General features: G+C 42.8%; 1 protein-coding gene across 3 annotated transcripts in view; it reads left to right on the plus strand.

The window, feature by feature from the left end:
• crebbpa (CREB binding protein a) overlaps nucleotides 1–18,613 on the plus strand; it is a 46,159-nt gene that overhangs the window by 17,220 nt on the left and 10,326 nt on the right. The window contains exons 3-19 of one of the 3 annotated variants that reach the window (XM_056371987.1): nucleotides 4,294–4,473; nucleotides 5,663–5,930; nucleotides 8,392–8,505; nucleotides 9,864–10,139; nucleotides 10,533–10,632; nucleotides 10,786–10,923; nucleotides 11,082–11,199; nucleotides 11,375–11,546; nucleotides 11,743–11,805; nucleotides 12,166–12,287; nucleotides 13,353–13,565; nucleotides 13,947–14,249; nucleotides 14,576–14,755; nucleotides 15,397–15,568; nucleotides 17,242–17,360; nucleotides 17,487–17,726; nucleotides 18,059–18,147. In XM_056371987.1, coding sequence (XP_056227962.1) covers nucleotides 4,294–4,473; nucleotides 5,663–5,930; nucleotides 8,392–8,505; nucleotides 9,864–10,139; nucleotides 10,533–10,632; nucleotides 10,786–10,923; nucleotides 11,082–11,199; nucleotides 11,375–11,546; nucleotides 11,743–11,805; nucleotides 12,166–12,287; nucleotides 13,353–13,565; nucleotides 13,947–14,249; nucleotides 14,576–14,755; nucleotides 15,397–15,568; nucleotides 17,242–17,360; nucleotides 17,487–17,726; nucleotides 18,059–18,147 — 2,867 coding nt within the window. The remainder of the gene's footprint in view (nucleotides 1–4,293; nucleotides 4,474–5,662; nucleotides 5,931–8,391; nucleotides 8,506–9,863; nucleotides 10,140–10,532; nucleotides 10,633–10,785; nucleotides 10,924–11,081; nucleotides 11,200–11,374; nucleotides 11,547–11,742; nucleotides 11,806–12,165; nucleotides 12,288–13,352; nucleotides 13,566–13,946; nucleotides 14,250–14,575; nucleotides 14,756–15,396; nucleotides 15,569–17,241; nucleotides 17,361–17,486; nucleotides 17,727–18,058; nucleotides 18,148–18,613) is intronic. The other 2 variants (XM_056371988.1, XM_056371989.1) reach the window with 2 other exon arrangements.

The raw sequence follows: 18,613 nt of genomic DNA on the forward strand, positions 1-18,613 counted from the left end.
TGTTTGTTTGTTTTTTGGTGTTCTCTGCAAAAGGATGTTAAATGTGGTCCTTGTCACTGCTAACTTCACTGTTGGTCTGACGAGGGTCGAGACAGCTATGTGTTTCCTCTCACAATCATATGGTCAGGTCACCACCTTTGAACTTAGGAGTTTCTTGTTTTGTCTCTACAACAGCTCCCGATACATGAAAAACTGGCAAATCCCAATGAATTATCAAAAATGAATCAAGCAACCTCAGTTGCTGTCATATTAAGAATAGGGCTTTGGTCTGGATATAGTTGCTTGTTTTTGAAAAGCAGTTGTGACAGTGTGACAATTGTTTGTGGTCAGCTTACGTAGCTCTTAATTGGTTAATCAGAGTGGAGATGTTTCATGACCGACCATAACATCGCTCATGCTTTGTCTCAAATGACCCACTGTGGCAGCAAACCAAAACCTTGAAAGCATTGACGAGGAGCTTGATTTAAGCCTCCAACATTTCAAATTGATCCATTTGCATTTATGGTATGTGCATCTGTGTCTATACATCTGCCGGTTGATCTGTTGGTTCATCTGCACAGTCTTTTCTCCCTCTCCACTCATTTTCAGCACTCTGAGTAGTTAGAAATGAAATGTACACTCCACTTGGCAGCTCTATCTCACTTTTGGCAAGGAGCTGATATTGACATGGCTGTCAACTGTTCAGTCATTGTTAAGATTAATCTTGGGACTCTTAAGTAGTCGTGTGTGTGTGTGTGTGTGTGTGTGTGTGTGTGTGTGTGTGTGTGTGTGTGTGTGTGTGTGTGTGTGTGTGTGTGTGTGTGTGTGTTAGAGATAGAGTTCATAATGTTGTTGGCTGCTTAAACATAAGCTTGCCACCAATGTGGTTTCACAGGAAATCAGTAGGAAGCCATCTATTTTACTGGCTATGTGTCAGAGCCAAGACACTAAGGCGGTATGTAACCACAACACAGACAGATGCTGTGAGCTACTGAGAAGGGACTTGGAGAGATAGTGAATATGTGTTGAGATTCATTCTAAAATAGCGGCTGTACACATGCTTTAACCACAAGAAAGATAATAAAAACTGATGTGTAAGTATCATTGATGGGGACTGTCAGCATTTTGAATTAGGCCTGTGTGTGTGTGTTGTAAGCTCAGCCAGTTTCCTGTGATTATCATGTCACCAACGGCTCTAGAGGAGAAAACCACTAGACCCAGTGTGTGGCTTCCTCTATTGTGCTTTAATCGCAGGTTGTAAATCTCTTTCTGGGCATTTGTGTTGGTGAGAGGCTGCTATCACTCCTTCCTGCCTCGTGCTCCTTTGTTATTGTATATGTGTGAACACTCCCCTCGCTTTCTCTGGCTTATTGGATGTCTGCTTGCCCTGTCAGTCACGTAGAGGAAGACAGGTATTGTAAACCACTTAATCAGTTAGAATGACAGAGGGTGAGTGCAGTGTGGAAGGAGGGGGGAGGACCGCTCAGCTGAATAGTCTGGCCTGGCAGCAGAGCGGTGAGATGATAGGTGGCAACTGTCCTGCCTGCCGATGTGTGGAGTGTGTTACAGAGCAGTGGGCTGAATGGGAAGAGTGAAGCAGAGGGGGTGTGTGTGTGTGTCCATCCGTCCGCCCGCCTGCTCAGCTGTGTTGAAAGGCTGCCAGTGTCGTCTCAGCTGGGTCTTTTTTTATCTGGTCTGTTGGAGCGGTGTCAACAGCCTGAGGGGATACAGCCTGGCCTGGCATGGCAAAGTCTGGTCTGGTCTCTCAGCAGCTCAGTGGATGAGAGAGCAGCAAGTCGATCAGTGTGTAAAGCATGGTAGTAACAGGTTTTAATCCCCCTGGCACCTCACATCTTAATATATGCAGTCATGGCTCTTGAAGGAGGGTGATATGGCTAAACTCTTATACACTCAGCTGGCATTTTATATGGTACACCTGGCTAAAAGTAATAAGTTTTAATACATAAGTCCTGCAATAAATGGTACATTTTATGAGGTATATAATGTTCAGTTTTTGTTGAAACAGTTTTACAGATCTGCTGTTCAGATTAGCAATCTTTTAACTGTATTAGGTTATTATTAGCCTTTTATATTATTTTATCTGCCTCGTTTTAATCAAACAAGACCATCCCAAACAGCATCTTTCAAAAGGATCATATAGTCGAATCAACACCTCTAAACCAATTTCAACAAAAACTGATCATTATAACTCTAAAGTTGGGATTTATGGGTTAGGGTTTGTTGTATTATACTGGATTAGTTGTAGTGTTAAACTGTCAACTGAGTGTATGTTGCACTGGTAATTTTTCTGTAATTTCAAAAGAGATGAAGAATCTAGTTAAAATACCCAAATGCACTAGTGAATTAAATACCTATTAAATCAAAGTACTTAATCACACTGAGGCTAAATTCTTGTAAATCTCATGTTGCCATAAACATGTTCTGCTAATTGATGTGAAACATGGGCAGCAATATCTGAACACAACAATAGATGGTAAAAGGAGAGCCGCCTCAGCCAAAAGTATGGGGAGGGATCTCTGGCACTTGATACATTTTTATTGTCTAACAGGACAGTATGGTTGGAATCACTGTCATGATATTAGTAACAATATTTTACAATATTGATATTTATGTAACAAATGTATTAAAAGTCACATAAAATAAATTGATGTTCAGTGCAATAAACTATGTGATAAAACTGTGCAGTTTGCTTCCAAGTCACAAATTGGGTCAAAAGAATTTTGTAAGAGATAATACAATATGATCATATCATCACAGCACACTTTCATTGAAAATCACTCAGCAGTAGAATGAAATTGCCATAGTCTCCTGATATACATTTTCTTACTGTGGGGAGACCCTTGAGTGCCGAAAGTTCATTTATGGGCCTTAATTAGCTGAAAACTTAATTTGTTCTAAAAACCCAACAGGATCTTGAGAATATGACTGCCAAGTTGTGCTTAATTACCTGTCAGAGTGGCTAATTGAAGAAACATGCCAAAATAGAACAGCATTTATCTGGCGGCTCCCTTAGCTACTTGCTGCAGTGTTAGAATTTTTTTTTTATCTGTGTTGTCTCTGGTGGATCCAGTGGTTGCAAACAGTCTAGTAGCAGAATAGAGGGGAGGAGGTGTAGGAGCAGGAAAGGTTGGAAATGTTTCTGTAGTTGAGGAGTGGACAAGTCCCTCCTGCCAATAGCTGGTGTCATGCTGAGTTGTTATGGTGCCAGAGCATCATTGGGCTGGTTTAGACCAAACCAGCACAGTCAGCCTGGCACAGCTATGTTGGTGCCTGCGTTGGCAGAGAGGGTCTTGTAATGACAAATTGGCATTGAAATGGAGGCAGAACTTGTGTTGGCATGTTGGTGCTGTTTTGACAGATGTAGGTGAATGAGAAGCCTCAAGGAAATCAAAATCCATCTAACATCTGGACTTAACAACAAAAACATAGTAAACTGTGCCTGTTTGCTGTTCAGGAACAGTCTTTGTTTATGGAAACAGTTTAGTTAATGGCGCCACATCATTGGTGGGGAAAGTGAGTTATAATCACCCAGATAAACATTTAATCACATAAAATCAATACTTGAAACTTAGCCGCTTAACCACCAACAGATAATAAGAGTTCTGACCAGTTAATACTACCAGTTAAACGGTTGAAATAACCTGGGACATCAGTACCTCTCGGCCACGGGTCTAACAGTTAACAGACTGTGCACCAGACTAAACCCACAGCATTTTGACATGTTGCTATGTCTGAATAAAAACCAGTAGACAAGCTGTCTGCTGTGCTGAGGACATGAGTAGGCCTGGGCCGTGTATTTTATTTGGAGGTTTAATGCCAGACCAACTCTGTGTTGTACAAGCAGGAGAGTGGCTGTTCACACCAGAACCACATCTCCCACTGGTCACGTGTAGAGCTGATTTCTTTTATAACCTTATCAATTTATAACAGAGCTTTTATATGTTCCTGCGGGTCGTCACTTCTTCAGCAACAATAAAGTTAGAATGACCATCGCCTTGTGGGATGATCTGCCTGGAGGGGCTTCTTTCCTGTGTGTGCTCTACTGTCTCACTCTGTTTAGACACTCTGCTTCAACCCCTGTGTCTTGACAATGTTTTAATGGGTTACAGACACTTGTCTATTTTGAATATTACATTTCAATCTTGTCGGTTAATGGTCGGTTAACAAGCATTGAGTGTCAGTCAGGAACAAAAATTGAAAATGAACTCCCTAACCCCATGTCTTGTCTGTCTACAAAGCTAATACTGCTACATTATAACATTAACTTTTCTGTCAATTTGTCTGTTTTTTCAGATGGGCCTGGGTAGCAACGGGGGTCCGTTTGGGGCTCAGCCCTATGGCCAGGGTGCCGCAGGGCCGGGCCAGCAGCTAAACCCTCAGCAGCAACTCCAGAACAAGGCTGCCCTTGCCAACAGTCTGCCACCCTTCCCCAGTGAGCTCAAAGGGGCCGCTGTCACTAGCGTGCCAAACATGGTTAGTGCTTGTTACACATAATCAGACATTACCATACAGATAATAACACAACGGTGCTTTATGTTTTAGACGCATTCATTTCCTTTGATATAGCAATACACTCATGGACAGTACATGTGTAGCACTATTTGAGTATTAGGGTTTTTTTTTTTTTTTTTTGCTACAAAGTTTATTAGTGACAAAATAAATTAATTTCTGTATATCATTTTGATATATATTGCAACTGTCACTAATCACACTTACATGTCTTGATGATTTCCAAATTTGTGTCCGCATCTTAAACTGCTATTGTCGCGTTTCAGTATTGATCATAGTCTTCAGTTTATAACTGTAGAAAGTTAAATTCTGTTGCCATTTTGCAATTTTCATTCAGTGGTTGCAGCACTTTGGATTGTTTTAAATCTTGCTTTGATTGATGTGCATTGATTCATGATAATTGCAAGTCGACAGACTCTATAATCAGATGACTAATCTGCTCTATTAGATATAACTTTGTTGAAAGATTGGGCAGTCGCCAAGAACTTCATATAATAATAGAGGTGGAACCATAAAGGCGGTTGAACAAATACAGTTGCTGATTTGCCACCTAATTTTAAGAAAAAGTGTTTAGACTTTGAACAGGCATATCTCATGTCTCACTTCAGATTAGATTATAAAAATGTATTAAACACATTGGTAATGGCATGTGGGGAAAATGAGCAAGTGAGTTGATGCATCATGAAATTTTTTTCTTTCGCATTGGTGAAATTGTTTACTCTTCTGCAATCCATTTAGTTTTTTTTAGTTTTTTTTTTTTGGACTATTCAGTAAGAAACACGCTTGTTTTGTACTTTACTACTTTGTTAATCATTTTTCTAATAAGTTCTTGGATATGAAAATAATCAATTCTTTCTTCAGGTTTCGTGTTTTGTCTGATCAACAGTCAAATTAATTAGAGAGATTCATGTACACTTATATAAAATGGAGGAAAGGAAAACATTCACATTTTAGAAGCTGTAACCAGCAAGTGGTGATAAAATACAAACCAGTTGAAACCCCCCCAAAGTCTCATAACTACATATGGAGAATCACCTCACCTTAAGTGACTGACAAAAATTGTCAACACAGCACCACAAGCAAAAAGAGATTGACAGCATTGTTTTAACCCATTACAATTTTGTGTCTGCCCTTTTCTTTGTCAACCATGCAGCAGCTCCAGCAGCAGCCTCAACAGCAGGCGGCAATGCTTCCACTGGCCGGCAGCGGAGGCGTGGCAGTGCCTTCGGCAGGCCCCACAGCCGACCCAGAGAAGCGCAAGCTGATCCAGCAGCAGCTGGTCCTGCTGCTTCACGCACACAAGTGCCAGCGGCGGGAGCAGGCCAATGGGGAGGTGAGGGCCTGCGCCTTGCCTCACTGCCGCACCATGAAGAACGTCCTCAACCACATGACCCACTGCCAGGCCGGCAAGTCCTGCCAGGGTGAGTTGGAGTATTTGAAACAAATAGACAGTGAAATCAAATAGATGACATAGATGGACAGATAGATGATCTAGGTGTTGTAGAAATGAAATCCCCTTTGCTGTTGTGTGGTCGCCTTATTAAAGGGTCAGGACACAATAAACTCCATTCTTTTATGTCAGTCTTGACAAGTAAAATATACACTCAAGCCTCAAACAGTGACATTTAAATGACAACATTTTGGGATGCTGCATAGGTTGTACACCTGGATTTTTTGAATTAATATTTAATATGCAAGTAGAGCAGAGTATGCAAGCTACTGATTTTAAATGTTGCTGCTATGAGTTGGTTGCAGCAGACAGGTGAAAATAATTTACAAAATCCAGTTCCCCAAAGGTGTGTCTTGTTTACAAAGAATATGAAAGTTTGCCGGTGTTGTTGCCTACTTGTGCCTCTTATAAGCAGAAATACAACAAACTAATTTGACTGTTATGAAACAAATTAACCTTAGTGACATGCATGCACCCATACTGCTAAACAGTTCCTGACCACTTCTCCTTTTGTAACTTTACTCACCGATCAGTCAGAGCACGTCTTGCTCCCAGTCTCTAGCCAAGGTCCTTAGTTAAGGGCGTGGGTGCAAACCAGTTCACAGAATGAACAATTTTCTGGGGAACATGCTTTGTGCCTCATAAAACCTTTGTTACCATCTTGGTCTGCTTAAAAAATATCTGTTGTACAGACAACTTTACTGTTCATAATTTAAGAATTGTGGTATTGTGAGCAAAGCAAAGCTGTGCAGTGTGTCTATATACAGTAGATTTAAAGCACTATATCAAACATCAAGTTAGACTTGTGACCACAAAATTGAAAAATGTCTTAAAATGTATTAATCACATACCTCATTTAACCTTTTCTTAGCTACAGTCTGGGTGGATTTTAAACCTACCTTACACAGAAAACTGTAGGCAGAAATAACACCTACCACATGATGTAAAAAGCAAGCAATGGGAAACTCACAAAACAAAAAAAGTCACAAAAGTACATTGAATATTGCATCAGCATAGATGGGGATTCACCGAATTGAGCAATCAGGTGTGCAGTGGGTGTTGAGAGCGGGCAGTTAACATTAAATGTTGATATCTTAAGTCAAGTAGGAAAGACAGGTTAACGGCTGAATTTTTACTTTTCAATTGAAAAAACAGTCTCTTGATAAAGCTGCACAGTGATAAAGTTATTTTGCACAATGATCAGGAGCTTTGTTTCAGGAATAAATAATCTCATGTTCACCTTTTTAGGGCGAACATTTCTTAGTAACCACGGCTAGATAGGTTTTTTATTTATGTCATACTCTTAGTCAGTGTACATGATAATGGCTAGTGTATTTGTGCTTTGCTACTTTTGGGAAAAGTTTGTCTTTTTGTCACCATCTTAGAAAAGTGTTTCCAAATATCTGCTTAATTAATTCGATCATAAATACTTCCCTACAATCAGAAATGTTTTAAGCTTCACCACACATCAATAAAAATAACACATGAACATTAAAGACATTTTACTTTAGTCATATTCTGTTATGTCCCATGAATTGTGCAGCCTTACTTTCTATTATCTCTTGCTTACATCCATCCTTGGTCTCCATGGGGAGGTCACTATCCCTGCAAGGCATATGTTTCCCTTCACTCCTTGTTGGTCTCACCATGTGTCTCTGCCTAATTCAGACTCAAACAGGGGGATTTCCATCCAATCAAAAAACACAGTTCTCCCCTCCCACTGGCTTGCCTGCTTGCCCTTGCATCTCTGTCTGCTACTCCTCCCACCACCAATTTCTTTATCGAGATTAGCGACATTCTCTGTTTCTGCCTGCTCTTGAATCCTCAGCTCCTCTCCTTCCTGTTTCACCCTTTAACATTGCTGTGATGTAAAAACTTCGAGTCCAATGTGTTTACACTGTCCTTGGACTTTAACACTCAAGTTAAATTTCAAGCCAAACTTATTCAGAAGCTAGGGCGTGTCCTGGAGTCTCTGGACTGCTTGCTTTGGACCTAAATCTGAGGCCTTTTCTTTGACTGCACAGTCAAGTCACAGAAAGCCACCAACATGATAGCTCTGCTATGTATGAGTCTTTGCTAGTAGTACTGGCATTCTTACAAAGATAATAAGATTTAATGTTGTTTATTTGTGCATAGCCCTTGAAGCCTGAAGCCTGTAGTAATTGTTTATGGAGCAGCACTTGAAGACAACACAGATGAAGAGCTTGGACAGAAACAAAATGCATCATTTGGTCATGTGGGCACACTAGTGCTTCAGTAAACACGATATGGATCTTTACTGAGTTAAACGTAATAACCATGACATTGATTTCAGGTGATACTGTCCATCCCTTTTGTTACTCGTTGGTGACTGAGTCCGGAAAATTGTCAGCATAAAGGTTTTATACCTCGTCGCTCACTTTGCCTCTCTCTCTGCCTGTTTTTCTCTGCAGTGGCTCACTGTGCGTCGTCCAGACAGATCATCTCCCACTGGAAAAATTGCACACGACACGATTGTCCCGTCTGCCTGCCGCTGAAGAACGCCAGCGACAAGCGCACCCAGCAGCGTAAGTATGAGCAGCAGGCTCTGGCCCGCTGTCACTTAACGATTGTCTAGTTGTTCACCTTTAACCACACACCAAACACAAGGCTGAATTACCTCCATTGACTGTGTTGAATAAGCAGGACATCTAGTCATGGATTAGTTTTACAAAGGCCTCGATCTTTACCTCGGTCGTGACAGGGTATTATGTTGGTATACTGAGCTCCAATCGTCCGTAGTGACGGCTTTAGAAAGAATTAGACCTTTCCTGAAGCCAGTCAAAGATGTTTGTGTGTAGAATCTGTTTATGTTTTGCCATTCAGGCCAGTCAAGCAATTTATTTCTAGGCTCGTGCTCCTCCACAATGACTAAAAGCACTCAATGAGTAAGAGCGTGGTCCTGCTGGGCTTGTAATCTGACACACAGGAGGGATAGGAGTGTGATGGAAAGAGTGAAAGAGAGAGAGAGAGAGGAAATGGAGAGCGTGTGCTTGAGAAGTCCTGCTGATCTACTGGCTGTTGGGCTGTTTACCGCTACTCCCCACTAGAGCAGAGCCGAGTTTGACACTGTCTGCCTCATACTAAAACTTCTCTTCTTTCTGTTTTGTTTTTCCGCTCTCTCCATGTGACTGTTGTCATGGGCTCATGGTCTGTTTTGTTTTATGCCCTTCCATCTCTTTTGAGACGTCTCTGGATAACTTATATTGGTTGCTGGGTTATTTATATTAGTTACTTTAACCTTTGTCTCCCATTTTTGTTCTGTTCTGTTTTTTTTTTCTTTACTTCACCACTCTGCTCAGCATCTTTCATCACTTAGAGCATTCCAGTGTTGGTCTGTCCCTGTTTGGCTTGCATGTTAAAGAACATGATGCCGGGGCTTGTGTCTCTACTGCCAACGCAAACAGAGCGCAGCATTACTTTGTTCTGACTCCTCCGATTTTTGTGTTTGCACAAACTGAGTGCTTTTTTAGTCCAACCAAAGCCTGAACCCAGAAAAATATGCTAATGCTCTGTCCCCTGAAGGGATTTATTCATTTATTCAGTTCACTGCATTTTAAAGCGTTTAGCCTTACATTAATGTTCTCACTGTATAATGCTGCCATGTTATGACTTCATCTTGCCAGAGGTCAAAGTGTCCAAATGTGTGTGTATTTGGTATTACCTGTTGAAACGAGTCTACATCTTTGCCATGTTTTCACCAAACCTGATTCTTTTCATATTTATTGGGCTTGGCACACAGCATTAACATTTGCATATTGTTTATATACTCTAGCTGGTACAGCGAAAGAGTAATCAACATGGTCAACACCACAAGCTGCTAACAGTGTAGTCAGTATGATTGTATATGAGTGTTTTAGACTGACGGATCTGTCTCTCTCCCCAGCCATGCTGAGCTCTCCCAATACTGGCCTCCAAAACCCCATGTCTTCAGTTGGTGTGGGCCAGCCCAGTGCTCCCACCATCAATACCTCAGCCCCCATAGACCCCAGCTCCATGCAGAGAGCCTACGCGGCACTTGGGCTGCCTTACAGCAGCCAGACCACTGGGCAGGCCCAGGCCCAGCAGGCCCCGGGCCCAGGACAGACAGCAGGAGCACAGAACGCACAGGCCCAGCAACAACAACAGCTTTCGCAGCAGATGAGACCCATCAATGCACTTGGTAAAGCCAGACAAGCTGATTTAATTCTTAGGTTTTCTACGAGCACTGTTACCAGCCTTCCAACCTCATATCCACTGTTAAATTTGTGTTTGTACGTATTGATGGACTTACAAATGCACAGCACTACAAGGATCCTAAATGGGTTTGAATTATTAAAAAGAAAAATTGGAGAAGTCTGAGACCAGTTTCCCCTTCAAGCGAGTGGGTAAGTGGTCTCAGGCTTTTGGACCCCGGCCTGCTGTATGTCCAGACTGTAAACTGTTTTTTTTTTTTTTGCTGTGTAGAGTGCACTTCAGTTATGGATGTGGCGGCCATCCAAAGCCATAATATATGTACTGAGCCTGATTTTGAAATCGGGCTGTGCTGTTTGCTCACTGTGTTCTGTATTTACAGGTAACCAGATGGCTCTTGGAGGTGCGGCAATGGGTGTGACCACTTCAGAACAGACAAACCTGCACACAGACTCCCTTCCCAACACACTCAACACTAACAAGTCAGTCCCTGCCAATAAGCACTGACTTACAACCACTGAGCTGATATTTTTGTTATGAATTTAGTGCACAATTTCACATTATATTTAAAAACACAGATAATGGAAACTGTATGTGATATTTCACCTTCTTTGTTCCTCCTGTTCCACCTTCAGTCAGCTGCTGTCAGACGGGTCAACTGTGGGATCAATGGGCAACCTACCCACAGCAGCACCCATCTCTGCCACAGGCACCAGGAAAGCCTGGCACGAGCACGTCACTCAGGACCTGCGCAATCACCTCGTACACAAACTGTAAGTACATACTCCTGCTGGATATAACAGTTGGAGATTGCTTGTTAGTGTCCCGACTTGTTACTTACCCCCTCTTGCCTTTTTTTCAATGCCAGAATTAACCGTAGTAGAAATTGGAAGACTTATTCACTGCTCCAAATTGTGTTCTTCTGTGACAGAGTACAAGCCATATTCCCTACCCCTGACCCGGCAGCTTTAAAGGACAGACGAATGGAGAACCTGGTGGCCTACGCCAGAAAGGTTGAGGGAGACATGTACGAGTCAGCTAACAGCCGGGTAGGTCTTCTGAACGAGTCCTCGACAATGGCATGAGGTTGACTTGGTCACCTTATCAAAGCCGTATACACAGCGTTTTAGCATATCCACAAAATACACAGTTTGCTTATTATTATTATTATTATTATTTTTATTTTTACTATCTCCTTCCATCACTCCCGCTTCCTCCCTACAGGATGAATACTATCACTTTCTGGCTGAGAAAATCTATAAAATCCAAAAGGAACTAGAGGAGAAGAGGCGCTCAAGGCTACAGAAGCAGATCATCAATCAGGCACCAATGGCCACCCAGGGGACCCAGCAGCCTAGCCTCGCCCAGCCCAACACCTTGGGCTCAAGGCCACAGAGTAAGTACAGTTATAATAACAGGTAATTCAGGTAAATTTTAATTTTTTTGAGTTAAGATGTTGAGTTTGTGTATTTAGATTTCATCCATATTGCCTTTTTTTTTTTTTCCAATTATATACATATGAGAAGTTCATTACAGCTGGTAATGTGGTTGTTATTTATGTATATAACTTGTATTTTGTTTTTGCTTTATAGATGGACCTGTTCCTCTGCCCAACATGCCAAATCAGATCATGAATCGAATGCAGGTTTCACAAGGTACGTCAGTGTTGCAGGTTACACATGGTAATTTCAGACTCAATTACATAGGGAGAGTCAAATAAAACAACTAGCAGTTATAATGCAGAGCAAAAGTAAGCTGCTTACACCTCAAAGAGAAAGTAGCACAGGAAAAAGAATAAAGGTGTAGAAAACCGAGATGAACCAGTACAGAGGAACAGATGGGATGGTTTAGATAAAAAGAGAGATGCTAAACTAAAACGGTCTAATATTATCATGGAGCTTAAGCTTCAAATTGCACTTAACTTGAAAAATGTATCGGCGTTCAGCACCATCTTGGCATTGTGTTGAACAGCTGCATGTCCATTGTTTCATATTGTGGCCCACTCTTCTCTCCAGGAATCAACCAGTTCAACCACATGGCGCTGCCCAACGCGCAGATATCGCAGGCACCCATGGGAGCCCGAGCTGCCTCACCCATGAACCACCCACAGCAAATGAACATGAGCTCCGTCCCAGCGGTGAGGAGGGCAGGGGGCAGAGGGGCATGCAAATCACAGTGTACACGCACACACAGACCCATACTAGTAACATGAGCAAACTCTGCTCAGTGAACCTCAGGCTTATTAAAAATGTAGTCAACTGGTCAGGTCATGAGTGTTTGGTGAATTTTTAAGACGGACGAGTCTCTGCACCAGGGACACAAATAACAGAAAAGCAAAATCCCTGCTGTTAGCAGAAGCTTAGACTACTGCTGAATGGATTTTTTCATTGTGCTGCAGCACAGTGTCGCGTTTAGCCAAAATGTGCTAGTTAGGCACTGGAGGGTTTTTGGGTAGTGAAGTGTGGGATAAAGGCACTGACCTTTTGTAGAAAATAATGTTCCTTGTTAAAGAAGAGGCCAATTTGAATTTCAGTCCTGGGTAAACATAAGCCCTACTAGTATGACTAATTTAAATATCAACCTCATCTTACTGAAAATAATTCTAATTTGGTTTCCGACAGGCACTTTCATATTGTTTGTGACCTCTTAGCATACCATAGTTAGTGCGCGTACCATGTACCATGTATGCAAATGCACATTTCATGAATGAAATGAAACAAAACATTTGAATCACTCAGGATTTATTTTGACTTCTGTTTATACTCTTATTGTATCTTGTCTTGGCCTGTCATTAGTCAACAAATGGATCAACAAATTTCAAAGGTTTAAGCTTCATACATTTCAGCAATTTACAAGCTTTTTCTTGAGGACTTGAATTAGATGAGGACAAATATACAGAATACTCAAGTGAAAGCTCTTTCTTCCATTTCTATAAACAAATACTAGAATATAAACATTTCAGCACTAGTATCGACTGTGAAGCAGAGGGGAATGTAGATGATTCAGATCATCACACACACACACACACACACATACTGCCTTATTGTAGATGGAAAATATTCATAATACATCATAACTGCATTATTGTGCAGACAGAATGTCAGTAATGTGATAGATCTTTGCGATGGTGTTTGGTCAGTAGAAATACTCAAAGAATTTCTGTTGCTATATTCATAGTAACACTTGTTTTCCTGCCTTGTAGATGGGCATGTCTCCCTCCAGGATGCCCCAGGCCCAGGGCATGATGACTGGACATGGCGGTGGCAACATGGTGGGCCAGACGGCGAGCCAGGGACAATTTCTGGCTCAGACTCAGTTCCCTCCAGGATCTGCTGCAGTTGCTGCAACAGCCCCCATGAATGTCTCCGTGGGCCCTGGCATGGGTCAGCCACAGGCACAAGCTGCTGTCACCCAGGTGAGACACGAGGAAAGACGAGGAGTGTGTAACTGTAGTGAGCTTAAGTTGGACCACTGATTGGTTTGGTTGTATTTGGTAATATTACCCCTTTAAGAGATGCTACAAAGTGCCAATTCCAACTAGCTGCTGCGGAACTAAACTCAAACTACTTTAACCAATCATACTACACACTAATTGCTCTTAAATTGTTCTTGTAACAATCACAATGTGCCCTCTAAACCCCAAATTATGTGTGGTGTTGTGTTTGTATGTTTGATATTTCGACTGTATGTTTGTCTGCTTCTCGTTTGTGTGTGTGTGTGTGTGTGTGTGTGTGTGTGTGTGTGTGTGTGTGTGTGTGTTTGTCCGCCTTCCCGTTGTGTGTGTCCTTCTCTCCAGCAGCAGCAGCAGAGCGCTAACCTCCCCATGAATGCACTTGGCCCCTCGCTGGGCCCTCAACTAGCCTCCTCCCAAACCCCTTTGCACTCCACGCCTCCGCCTGCTGCCTCCTCTGCCTCAACGGCTGGGGGGGCCACTAACCTGCCGCACCCCCAGCCCTCCAGCCGCAGCTCTACCCCCACCCTCCCTGGCCCCGCCCAAGCCCAGGGTGCCACCCCGCCCTGCCCCACCCAGCCCCAACCCCAGGCGGAGCTCCCCGCAGCAGCCCAGACGCAGCCCCCGCCTCAGCCCCCTACCACGCCGGTGAGACTGAGACCCTCCGCATGCCCTCCACTCTGAAACCCCCCCCCCCCTCCCCATGCAAACTCCCATCCCTCTGACTGCCATGTGTCAACCCGTCCCATCCACATCCACCTCTCTGTCTTAAAACCGCATCTTCACCATTCTTTGTAGCATCCATCACAATGGGAATGTTACATCTCTCAACTTAAGGGAGCAATGACATGAATATGAGAGGTGTTCATCTGTGTCATAGCTTCAGTTCTGCATGCAAAAAAGGGGTGTAGCTGTTGCACATAGCTCATATTTGTCTCTCTGTCTCTCCCTCCCTCCCTCCCTCTGTGTTTCAGCTGTCTCAGCCAGGAGCCAGTCTGGATAACCGAGTGCCCACGCCGGCCTCAGCCGCCAGCGCCGACCTGCACTCACAGCAGGTTGGAGCAGACCTTCCTGTCCAGGAGGTCAAAGCAGAGACGCACCACGACCAACAGGAGTTTGAAGCCGCTGGCGGCAAAACTGAGCCCAAGATGGAGGTGGGTTGGGGCTGCAAACCCCCTCTGTTGTCAGAATTGGAAATTTGACAACCACACACACTACATGCAACAATTGCATGTAACATTTCCAATGTTTCATCCACCCTGCGTTTTATTTATTTATTTATTTTTTATAAAATAAAGCTTATGTAGCTTGAACACCTTAATATCTTACTTTTATATGATACATTCATGTGTTTGATCAGAAATGCATGTACTTACCGATTGCCGTTACTCCCTTTGAATCACTGTAACACGTTTGATATTGTAGATCTCAAGTCTTTCATGTTGTTAATGTTTAAACATACTCCTGACTCCACGCTGTCAGTAGCCAGTGAGCTTATTTCTCTTTGGCAGCCATTAGCACCAAACTGTTGAATACATCAGGAGACTTGTTGATTGAGGAGCAAACCATCTTTTCTTCTGTGGATATTACCGCTGTAGGATAAGCATTTTGCAGGGTGGAGTCAAAGCAGTGGCTTCAGGGATGCACACACAAAGACAAACACAAAGACACACAATTAACCTTTTCCATATTAAAGTGATGAACGTTTGTGAAACAAATGCTATCTGTCATCAAACCCCTGTGAGGTTTAAAACATGACAGTTGTATAATAAGTCATTTCCCTGTTTGTCTTTAGACTGAGGACGACTCTGCTTCAACATTGGTGAAGAAGGAAGAGCCAGAGGAAAAGCCGGAGCCAATGGAGGTGGAGGAGAAAAAGCCGGAAATGAAGACAGAACCCAAAGAAGAGGAAGAGGGCGGGGCCAACAGCACAACCTCCTCATCCCCCTCTCAGTCACGGAGGAAAAGTGAGTCTGAAGCCAAGGGATGAATAAAACCAACTGTGAGACGGTCATGACTGCTTTAAAGTTTCGGTTAAACTTGTTATTACAGCATTACTAGTCTGATTTACTGCTTTGTTTATTAGTCAACAAGCCGTCTTTGATCAGCATTTTAATGAACTGGCTGTGCAGCTGTGCAGCTGCTAGTAGAATATCTTCGACAAATCATGATACCCACTTGAAAGTTTCCTAACACAATAATTCAATAATGATTGATTTGAGAGCAAGTAATAACGCGGGTTAAATTTAGAAACAATGAAAACTCTTGCACAGTTATGGAGTGAGTACTGCTGAATTACTGCAGACTTCCCAGAGGGCAGGCGCAGCTTATAGTAACACACAGTTGGTGTTAGTCAGACTAAACATTACAGTTACGTATGACGGTATCCTTTGACGTACTGTTCTGTTTCAGTTGTTTAATGACTAGAAACCGGTGATATAATACAGATCTCAAAATGCACCTGTTTTATGGACTACCAGGTAGTTCTCACTGAGTCTGTATTTGTGAAGGTGTGTCCTAAAATTATGTCACTGGGAATGAGACAAATATTTTGCACTTACTGTTTAAGTCAGGAAAAGTTAGTCACAGGAGCAGTTTTTCCCCATCTGTTTTTTTTTTTGTTCGCCTCATATTTAATGTATAGTAAACATTTTAAGTTATGTCTCTTTCTTTGTAACATGTGCCTGCACGATATGAGGAAAATCTGCGCTAATGCGATAATGTCGTTCAGTATTGAGGTGACGATATGACTACATATACAGTTCCTGTGTCATCCTCCACCATCATGCCAGCTAACCTCACAGTCACCATCAAATTGACAGCACATCCCATGCATCCAGGGCTCCATCTGACAAGTCAGGTGTTTGCATGCTGAGTGTGAATGCAGGGGTCTCTCCCCCCCCCCCCCCCCCCCCCCCAAATGTTTTGATGGCTTCTGTTGAGGTTGCAGCAGTGAGACTGTGTGGGTTCACTTAGTGGGTGCAGGTATATAGTGTTGTTACATTTATTTTATCTCATCAGTGCAGTACAGCTTGTTTGGTTCTTTATTGATACTCATTGTTTCTCATTATTATTATTAAAAAGATTTTTAAAAAGAATCAAAATTTAGAACAGGATTAGAATGAACAAAATTAGTCTGTAGAGCAGCAACAATAATGTTTACAGCAGCAGAGTCACAGTACGTGACTATCTCTGGAGACAAATGTAAAATGTCAGTAAACTAAATAATATTCCTGACATGAAAGCACTGAGTGAAGCTGAATGAAGAACACAGACATCAGTCACTGTCAGTCATCTCCTCCATCCTCCTCCCTCTGCTGCAGGTAATGCTGCTAGAGAGGGGGTGGCTGCTGTCTCAGGCTGTAGCTATATTGTGCCAAATGAGGCTGCAGTCTACATACAGAAAGCTTTCCTTTTAGCTTGTTCATAACAGTTCACTATTAGCTTAACATTAGTGTGAAATGAACTGCTGTGGATGGGAACCATTGAAAAAGTAGCTTTTCTACATGATTAAAGCTTGTGAAACAGGTGGTGTGATGAAGGATGCTCATTGCCTTTTGCATTTTGACGGTGAAAATACAATTTATTGGTCAGCACCAGTGTAACACATTCCTTGTCTTATCATTGCTTCTTTTTTCAGTCTTTAAGCCAGAGGAGTTGCGCCAGGCTCTGATGCCGACCTTGGAGTCTCTCTACAGGCAGGACCCCGAGTCGCTGCCCTTCAGACAGCCAGTAGACCCCATGCTTCTCGGTATCCCGGTAGGTGGCACATATGCATTTGTCACTTAATGCTTTCAGTTTGATGGATGCATTTAATTCTGCTGCACTACTTTAGCTCTTTAGTCAGTAACACAAAGATCCCTTTATTCATCCTGCTCTCTCTAGGACTACTTTGACATTGTTAAGAACCCGATAGATCTGTCCACAATAAAGCGTAAGCTCGACACGGGGCAATACCAAGAGCCCTGGCAATATGTCGACGATGTCTGGCTGATGTTCAACAACGCCTGGCTCTACAACCGCAAGACGTCCCGTGTGTACAAGTACTGCTCCAAGCTGGCTGAAGTGTTTGAGTCAGAGATCGACCCTGTCATGCAGGGCCTGGGCTATTGCTGCGGGAGGAAGGTGAGATGGAGGGAGCAGACTACAGGGAAGTTAAAGAGACAGTAAATGGTTTAGGAAAGACTGAAAAAGCATTGATTCTGTCAGTCATAAATAGCTGTTGGCTGCCAAGTTACAAAAAATTCCATTTTAACTTCCGTTTTCACTCTTATATTCAGTTTGATAAAACGCTCAACAGCAGTGTTACTTAGTACCAGCATAGGTTTTACTTTCCCCCATGTGCTTGTGAATATTTTGGTATACACCCATCAGGCCTATTGATTTCCCTAATCTTGAAGGATTTGTTGAAAAAGTTTGAGTTTTCACCACCTTTGTCCTCTCGCTTGTGTCGACAGTACGAGTTTTCTCCTCAAACCCTCTGTTGTTATGGCAAGCAGCTCTGCACCATACCTACTGGAGGCACTTACTACAGTTACCAGAACAGGTACCTGTGTGTGTGTGTGTGTGTGTGTGTGTGTGTGTGTGTGTGTGTGTGTGTGTGTGTGTGTGTGTGTGTGTGTGTGTGTGTGTGTGTGTGTGTGTGTGTGTGTGTGTGTGTGTGTGTGTGTGTGTGTGTGTGTGTGTTTTTATAATGTTGCACTTGCAGGAATTAAGATCTCACTGAAGCATCTCAGACGTCACACATGCACAGTTGCTTATTAAGGGTTTTGATGGGCAATAAATGCATTCATTTGAAGTGTATTACCCTCCCCCTGCAGCCTGGGATCTGTCCCTCTGTAGCTCTAGAGGGACCACTGTGGTCCAGGCAGTACTGTCACAGCTACAGATTTAATGGCTCTGCCTCTTGGTCCTGGCACGGCATAAGACGACTAAATGGGTTTTGCTCACAACAACATTTATTAACTGCTAGGTTCTAGCATTGCATCCCATTCCATAAAGGGAAACACTCT

The sequence above is a fragment of the Seriola aureovittata genome, chromosome 3, assembly GCF_021018895.1.
Source record: "Seriola aureovittata isolate HTS-2021-v1 ecotype China chromosome 3, ASM2101889v1, whole genome shotgun sequence".
NCBI classification, from domain to species: Eukaryota; Metazoa; Chordata; class Actinopteri; order Carangiformes; family Carangidae; genus Seriola; species Seriola aureovittata.